The 9110-nt window shown below is 42.6% G+C and overlaps 1 protein-coding gene across 1 annotated transcript; it reads right to left on the bottom strand.

Moving 5' to 3' along the window:
• Positions 1-442: 442 nt before the first annotated feature.
• TAS2R60 (taste 2 receptor member 60) lies at positions 443-7651 on the bottom strand. The gene is made up of 2 exons (XM_055420193.2): positions 6850-7651; positions 443-540 (listed from the first exon to the last, which is right to left on the bottom strand). Exons 1-2 carry the CDS (start codon positions 7649-7651, stop codon positions 443-445), a joined length of 900 nt encoding a protein of 299 aa, XP_055276168.2.
• Between the last annotated feature and the right edge of the window lie 1459 nt (positions 7652-9110).

Genomic DNA, 9110 nt, shown 5'->3' with positions numbered 1-9110 from the left:
CATGTTTATTTAATTATATACCAATATGTTTAGTCTTAGTTCTAGCACATTGTTTTATGCTTTATGTTTTGTTTTTGAAAGGGTGTGTTTTTTTTAGGATCTGTATTGTATTTATATTTATTGTGTTTCTTCAGTTTTGTTTGTGGCTCTATTAATTCAAAGAAAAGTATGGCTTTTTTGTTCTAGTGCTTACTTTTATAAATATAATTTTATATAATTTTCTCATTCCTCACACTTTTGACCCAATCTGTTGGTTATCACCCATGAATAATAATGAGAAAAATGAATTATGTTACAAAGTCTGTTACTCCCGTCTTGCTGGCTCTCTCTTTCTTGCTGACACCTTCTGCCTTCCCATTTGTTCACGCTGGTCTAAGGAGAGGGTTTTGTGGCCAGCAACTTAAAGAGGCCTCCAGCCAACAGCTCATGAGGACCTTATGGCTCAGTCCGACAACTCATGTGTAACTGACTCCTGCCAATAACTCTGTGAGTGAGTTGGAAAGTGGCTCCTTCCCAGTTGAGCCTGGAGATGACTGTAGCCTGTGAGAGACCCAGAGCCAGAAAATACAGTTGAGATTCTCAACGGTGTTATGATAGACCTAGATTTCTTATCTACAGGAGCTATGAGTTTGTAGTGAGGCTGTTTTAAGCCAGTAACTGTTGGGGCATTTGTTATGCATCAATAGATAGCTATCATGTGCATACTAAGGGGCTTTTGCATTTCGAGTTATCTCTTCTCTGAAGAGTGTGTTTTTGCTGGAATATTTTCTCTGTCCCCACTGGGTCCTCTCATGTCTCTTCATACTTCCTTTCGTCTTCTTTCTTGACTCTACCTGATCTCATCTGTGACACTGCATAACTTGAAATTTCTGGATTATCTGTCTCTTAGCTTTATTTAAAATGTAGTTTTCAGAATCTTTTTCAACTTTCTTGTTGCTTTTATGTGCTTTCCAGGGAAAGAAGTCGGGGAAAACATTGGTTTATGCAGCTGTGTTCGTAGCAGAAGTCTTACTGTTTAGCTTGGTCAACAGTGATGATAAACTTCACATGTTTACTTGGCAATCTTTATCTATTTTTGTCATTTAATCAATATTTTGTCAGTTTTTCTGTGGTTTTCTTACTGATTGGTAGAAGCTCTTTATACATAGAGATATTAGCTTTTATCTTTTTACTCCTTGTCCTTTAAAACTGAAAAGGATTTCGGTGATCCCTACGATTATAAAAATTTATTAAAATGTCTTAAATTTTTCTATAGGCAAATTTACAATTATTTCCATTATGAGTTGGTATTTTGAGTCTGGCTTAAGACGGCCTATGAAAACAGGGATTTTGAATTGTGGGAGCTGAAGGATAATACATACATAGTCTACAATGACACCTAAAAAGGTAGGGAGAAAACAGTCAACATTTCTGTAAAATATAAAAACAATGTTTATGGAGTAAAAATATTGGAAAATTAAATTATCCAAAATGGGGAGCTTTAAAAAAATTAAATAACATTTACATTAAAGATCATATGTCTGGAATCTAAAATAAAATGTTTACTCTATATTTGCTGCCACACTATTAAATGACTGTCTTTTCCCTCACTGATTTGAAATGCTTTACTTATTAAATATAACTTTTCATGTAACTATTATCTGGATTGTCTGCTGATGTACTTACCTATCCCTACACCAATATCACACTGGTTTACATATCATAGCACTAAAGTATCCCAATTCTTGGCTTCCCGGGTGGCTCAGATAGTAAAAATCTGCCTGCAATGCAGGAGACCCAGGTTTGATCCCTGGGTTGGAGAGATCTCCTGGAGAAGGGATCCACTCCAGTATTTTTGCCTAGGGAATTCCATGGACAGAGGAGCCTGGCAGGTATAGTCCATGAGGTCACAAAGAGTTTGACACGACTGAGTGACTAACACACACACACACATCCCAATTCTATTATATCATACAGTGGTCATGAGACCTCAGTAAATTCCTCTAAGTCTCAGTTTCTACTTTGCAGTGGTGTTTTAGGAATTCAATGGATAAAGCATATAAGTAAATAAATTTTCTGGCCCCATCACTCATACAAAATAAGCATTCATAAACGATTGCCATTAATACCATCATAAAGCATAATGAAATTAGACTGTAGGTAAAAAATTAATGATAGTAATATTACTAGGCATTTTAAAAATACAACAGACACTATCTCTCTTCTATTTCCCCATGTGTTCAAGGAATACCTAGGGAGTTTGGGATGGACATATACACACGGCTATATTTAAAATAGATAACCAACAAGGACCTATTGTATAGTACATGGAACTCTGCTCTACCTTATGTGGCAGCCTGGATGGGAGAGGGGTCTGGGGAGAATGGATACATGTATATGTAAGGTTGTGTCCCTTTGCCATGCACCTGAAACTATCTCAACATCGTTAACCAGCTCTGGTGGTGGCTTAGTCGCTAAGTTGTGTCTGAAGCTTGCAACTCCCAAAGTCAGTTCAGTTCGGTCGCTCAGTCATGTCCGACTCTTTGCGAGCCCATGAATCACAGCACGCCAGGCCTCCCTGTCCATCACCAACTCCCAGAGCTCACTCAAACTCATGTCCATCGAGTCGGTGATGCCATCCAGCCATCTCATTCTCTGTCATCCCCTTCTCCTCCTGCCCCCAATCCCTCCCAGCATCAGGGTCTTTTCCAGTGAGTCAGCTATCCGCATGAGGTGGCCAAAGTATTGGAGTTTCAGCTTTAGCATCAGTCCTTCCAATGAACACCCAGGACTGGTCTCCTTTAGGATGGACTGGTTGGATCTCCTTGCAGTCCAAGGGACTCTCAAGAGTCTTCTCCACACCACAGTTCAAAAGCATCTATTCTTCAGTTAATGGCTAATCAGCTATACTCCAATATAAAATAAAAAGTTTTTTTAAAAAGTTCCAAGAGAACTTCCTCCTATAAGGAAGATCATTCTTCTCCTGTGGGGAGATCATTCAGATTGGGGTAGATGCTTAATTCTCTTAGGCTAACAATACAAACAGTGGAAGGAACAAAGAGTAACTGATAGAGTGTGCTAGGAAAGAGCCATTGGGTCAGTAACAAAGGGGAGAAATAGCACTTCATGCAAATTTCCAGAGGGGCATTTCACGGTTGCCTAGCAACATGTAAACGCAAGAAAGAAAGGAAAGGCATCAAAAAAAAAAAAATCAGGCAAATGTTACTCTCTCACCCATTTATTATTCCTACATTGTGTATAACTCAAGAGAAATAGGATATATGTTTGATCTCCAAAAGCAAGCTAGCCAGTCAGTGAAGCACATACAGCTCAAATATAACCATAAAAATAAAATTGGTAGTAGTAAGTAGCCCAGATTATATATATACAGACAAAAATGCATGTGCTTACAGCGGGATTCCAGGTGCAACAGAACCAGTCCATTCCATGCAGCAAGAATTTGTAAGTCTTCCTGGGACACATGGAAGAGAATGAGGCAGCCCACACCTCTAAGAACTTTAAAATCTGAGAATAAAATGGGTTTCCTTGATGACTCAGAGGGTAAAACATCCACCTGCAATTCAGGAGACACAGAAGTTGCGGGTTCAATTCCTGGGTCAGGACGATTCCCTGGAGGAGGGCATGGCAACACACTCCAGGATTGTTGCCCAGAGAATCCCATGGACAAAGGAGCCTTGTGGGCTACAGTCCAAAGGGTCACATAGAGTCAGACACAACTGAGAAACTACACACACACACAAACACACACACACACAAGGATAAAATGAATGTGCAGAGCATACCACTACAATGCAGAATTCATGTCACAACTGAGCAACACCTCATTTATGTGTCCTCCAAGGTGAAAGAGATCAAAGTTTGAGGTGGGGGCACATCCAGAAAAGCTTCCCAGAAGAGAAGCCGTTTGAATTAACCTTTAAAAATTAAACAGGGGAAAAAATTAATAGAATTTTGACAGGTAGATGTGGGATAAGAGACCACATTTAGTACGTCATGGAGGAAACTCCAGGCATGTTCAGAATAATGAAAACCCAAATTTTGCTGCAAAATAGGGTTGTGTCTACTAGACACAACCGGGAGTTTTCTTAAATCTTAAGTATCAAATACAGATGAATCTTTCCATGTCAAAGATAAAACTGTTGCCACGTTGTGGTGCATGCCAATTTATGAACCTGTGTTTCAACTGATAGGCACCGAGCAGTGGAAAGGGTATGGGTGAAATGGTCAAGAGATTAATCTGGTAACGGTACTTTTGACTTGGCGGTAGGTGGGGAGTCACTGTAATAAAGTAAGTGGTGAAAAGTAAATATAGGCAGTCCAGGTGGGAGAAGAGGACAGTCTAATCTAAGAAAGGATCTTCTAGAACAGGAAGAGAGGAACGGATAATAGAGACAGTGTGGGGTTACCAATTTTAGACAAGTTGCTGATTAGATGGAAGGGTTCAGTGAAGAGTGAGGAGTGAAAACTAACTCAGAGTTGGTAAGTCTGACTTACTGAATATCAGTAATAGAAAAAGTAGATTCAGCTGGGTGGTGGAGGGAAAAAAAGAGGAGGAGGAAAAAAGGAGATCCGTTTCAAACTTGCTAAGTCTGAAGTGCTCATGGTATTATCTCATAGAAATGCTCAGCAAGCAGAAGAAAATATAGGCTTAGAGAGAGTCTTGGAGAAAGTCAAGACTTTGGTGATTATTCACACGAAGGTCATAAGTGAACCTGCTGCTGCTGCAAAGTCGCTTCAGTCGTGTCCGACTCTGTGTGACTCCATAGACGGCAGCCCACCAGGCTCCCCCGTCCCTGGGATTCTCCAGGCAAGAACACTAGAGTGGGTTGCCATTTCCTTCTCCAATGCATAAAAGTGAAAAGTGAAAGTGAAGTCGCTTAGTCGTGTCCGACTCTTAGTGACCCCATGGACTGCAGCCCACCAGGCTCTTCTGTCCATGAGATTTTCCAAGCAAGAGTACAGGAGTGGGGTGCCTTTGCCTTCTCCATAAGTGAAGCTATTGATATGTAAATAGATGTAAACATGAAGGAAAAGGGAGAAGATTCACATCCAGGAAGGGAGAGAGCTGGCTAAGGAAAAAACCGAGTCAGACAAATAGCAGATAGTGAAGAAGACATAAAAGGAGCCACAGAGCAGGGAACAAAACCTAGTGCAGCATCTCAGAGGCCAAGAGGAAAAAGATTTTTAGGAAGACGTGTGGGTAAACAATTATGGGTGACATTGATTTTCCTGTTTTAAAACCTCCTTCCAAAATCAGATATTACTTTTTGTAAAATATTTTAATCAGATTTTTTGAAGAAATCATTTTTTCTTAAGAGGGACAAATTTTATAGAAACATGGGAAAATGGGGGCTGAGGATATCACATTTAGGGATCAGGAGCTCACGGGTGTCCTTTAGAAGCACATCTCAACAGAAAGAGCATAGAAGAGTGTGTCTGTGGAGGAGGGGTGGGGAGGAGCAGGGGGAGGGGACTCTTAGCAAGTGACTAATAAGCAGGCTGATCACTTGAGACAATAAGAGCATGGAGGGGATTTACTTTATTTTTTTAGGGAAGAGAGTAAGGGGCACATTTAATGAAGAATGGAAGAACAATAAAGAGGAAAAGGTTGAAGATGGGCGGAGTGGGAATTCTTGATTGAGCAGGAGATAGAAAGGAGGCTAGGAGAGTGTGAACATTAGCCTTGAAAAGTGAAAAACAGGGAGGGACCTGTCTTCTCATACAGATGGGAAAGGGAGGAAAAACAAAAAATGAGGCTGAGAAATTTTAAAGCAAACAGAGGGACATTGAGGGATCTCAGTTTGAATGGTTCAAAAGATCACTGATCTTAAGGAGAGTTTGAGAAGACCTGTGGAAAGCAGAAAAGCAGTCTACATGCTTCACCAAACCAAGCCAGGAGTTTCTTAAATCTGTATCAGATACGGATGAATCTCTCCATGTCAAAAGTTTTAGTAGATCCCAAGAGCAACATAAAAGAAGTCACATCTGGCTCATGAGCCTTATCATTTATAGAGCAGTCTAACCAGTTGGACTATAATAGAGAACATAAATCATAAACTCCCAGCATTCAGGAGTTCTCAGAAGGTAATCTGCAAATATACAAGTCCCAGGTAACACACAGCTGCACACACGCACAGATTACACCATGCTCTGTAAAGGGAGTTCAGACACCAGGAACTCTTGCATGAAAGGAAAGAGAATTTCATTGCACTAGATGGTTGGAAATCAGTTAAGGCTGAAAAGGAAACATGGTTTTACAGGATGAAGTCAGAGGAAAACTGATGTTCCAAAAATCTTCTCCAGTCTGATTTAACAGATAAAAAATGAATCATGTATCAGGATCCTTGCATTCAGTTTCCAGGAGGATAATTTTAAAAACACCAAAAGTTTAGTCACAGGGAAATAAAAGTTTCCTGCTGCTTTGGCCACATCAGGTCCCACAGGGAACATTAACTGTATCAGCTACACCCTTGCTAGTATTGATACAAGTCAGTGATACTGGGCCACTACTTCAGTACCTTCTATTTCATCTTTAATCCTGTTTCACTGACGTTATTCTTCTAATCATGAAACATAGCAAAGAAGGAAAGAGAATTAAATGTGATTAAACATGGCAAAGAAATTTAAAGAAGCAACAGCCCATTCCATCCAGGCAGGCCTCCTGCAGTAGAATCTGAGGCTTTTCATCAGTTGCAATTCAAGATGTCCCATGTGCTGAGGAGCAGCCCCTCCTCAGCACAGCTCTCAGCCTGCGGTTACTCAAGAGAAGAATAATGGGGTGGATTGCTGTACCCAGATAAATCACAGTCTGCCATATCCAGTACCGGAATTCCCCAAAGGGAAACATACCTGAGGCAGTGAGCACCAGTGACAGAAAAGAGGAAGTGAAGAGGATAGCAAAGGAGATGAAAGCCAAGAGAGCCTTGATGTGTGCCTGGGCCCTGGAACTGTGAAAGCCTGAGATGGAGAAGAAGAGCTTCTTGGTGTGTCTTCCCAGAGATGTAATGAGCAAAACCGTGCCTGCAATAAAGACAACAGTAGGGACGGTCCAGGTAACAATTTTCAAAGGGAAGAGGCAGAGGCTCTCATACGTTCTCACAGCATTCCTAGTGACATTCCACGATTGCAGACCCCCCTTTAAATAGTTCTGATACATTCTCTGGTTGCCTATGAAAAACAGAACGGTGGTAAAGGTAGAGAACCCCAGAGAGCTGAGTAGCATCCAAGGAACCAACCCAGATACATTCCGCTTTAGCCAGAGGAAGACGGGGTGGGTGAAGGTTGCGATTTTCACGCAGTAGAAGACACTGAGCCAGGTGGAGAACCACAGTGTTGCAGAGTTCAAGAAGTCCCACTGAATGGCCAGGAGCTGGAACACGGGGTTGTATGGGAAGGCCGTTGGATTCAGGAAAATGTAAATGTTCTTACTAATCACCACCCATTGCAGGCAGAAGCGAGAGGCCCCCAGGCTGACCAATAACTTATCGCAGGGCCACAACGTTCTCCGCTGCAGCCACTCGCTGCCCAGTGCCGCGATGATTAAGCCATTACCTACCAATGCCACCAGGAACAAAAGGAATAAAATAATAATGAAGATGAGGGCTGTCTTATCAACCAACTGAGGTCCTGGAACCATGTCCTCTCCACTCATCTTTCCTGCAGACTTCAAGGTCTTTTCCTGTAGGGCGGTTCTGGAAGGTCCTGGATAATATTGGTCCCTCCAGCTGCCCCAGTACAGAGGATCAAGTCGAGGATGTGGGCTATCTGAGGAGGGTGAGGAGGCATTTTCTTCTCAGAATAGATGCAAATATCATTAAGGCTCAGTTTCAGAAGTCCCCCTGCCTGTCCATGAATTTGCCTGTCCGTCCTCTGCCTACTTTCTGCCCGTGTCAACACCGGTATGGATACTATATCAGGTCCTTGCATTTAGCATCCCTCATGTGGGAACTTACACCTCTCGAAGCTGACACCTAAGACATGACCACACACCTGCTGGCTGCCCCATGAGGAAATCTGGTGGGCACACCCCCATCTGACAGTCAGAGCTCACATCCATGGCTGGTTGGTGTGTTCTGGGCACTGTTCTCAGTGATCTTTGCTGTCCTTAGTTCTCACAATGACCCTATGAAGCAGGTGACTTTAGAAAACTCCTTTGACAGGCATAAAACTGAGCAACACTTCTACTTGCTGCTGCTGCTGCTGCTGCTAAGTCGCTTCAGTCGTGTCCGACTCTGTGCGACCCCATAGACGGCAGCCCACCAGGCTCCGCTGTCCCTGGGATTCTCCAGGCAAGAACACTGGAGTGGGTTGCCATTTCCTTCTCCAATGCGTGAAAGTGAAGTCGCTCAGTCGTGTCCAACTAGTAGCGACCCCATGGACTGCAGCCCACCAGGCTCCTCTGTCCATGTGATTTTCTAGGCAAGAGTACTGGAGTGGCTTGCCATTGCCTTCTCCGACATAAACTGAGCAACACTTCTACTTAGGTTAACTCAAATCCTATTACTTGTAGGGACCATTACTATCAAATAGAACACAGGAGACAATTATACATAATAAAGGATTTCCTAGGTGGTGCTAGTGGTAAAGAATCTGCCTGCCAATGCAAGAGATGCATGTTCAATCCCTGGGTCCGGAATATCCCCTGGAGTAGAAAATGGCAACCCACGCCAGTGGTCTTGCTTGAAAAATTTCATGGACAGAGGAGGCTTGCGGGCTACAGTCCATGGGGTCACAATGAGTCAGACATGACTGAGCACGCAATGCACGTGCAAGTGAATTTTTTAACCATATTTTATTAGTGACCTTTAAAGGGCATCTCTGGGCTTCCCTGTGGCTCAGCTGGTGAAGAATTCTCCTACAATGCAGGAGACCTGGGTTCAATCCCTGGGTTGGGAAGATCCCCTGGAGAAGGGAAAGGTGACCCACTTCAGTATTCTGGCCTGGAGAATTCCATGGACTGTATAGTCCATGGAGTCGCAAAGAGTTGGACATGACTGAGCGACTTTCACTTTAGGGATTTCCTGGTGGCTCAGATGGAAAAGAGTCTAACTGCAAAGTGAGAGACCCGAGTTCAATCCCTGAGTTGGGAAGATACCCTGGAAAAGGAAATG

Source organism: Moschus berezovskii, chromosome 3 (genome assembly GCF_049115385.1).
Source record: "Moschus berezovskii isolate FMDL1 chromosome 3, NW_MosBer_1.0, whole genome shotgun sequence".
NCBI classification, from domain to species: domain Eukaryota; kingdom Metazoa; phylum Chordata; class Mammalia; order Artiodactyla; family Moschidae; genus Moschus; species Moschus berezovskii.
Note: the sequence above shows the minus strand (reverse complement) of the source record. Positions and strands in the feature narration are given on the sequence as shown.

Bases quoted from the DNA above. Each gene is read 5' to 3' on its own strand.
- TAS2R60 (XM_055420193.2), bottom strand. From the start codon at position 7,651: ATGAGTGGAGAGGACATGGTTCCAGGACCTCAGTTGGTTGATAAGACA. The intron at 541-6,849 runs GTATGTTTCCCT...GGTCTCTCACAG, and splicing joins ACTGGTGCTCACTGCCTCAG to GCTACAGTCATCTCCAGGCT.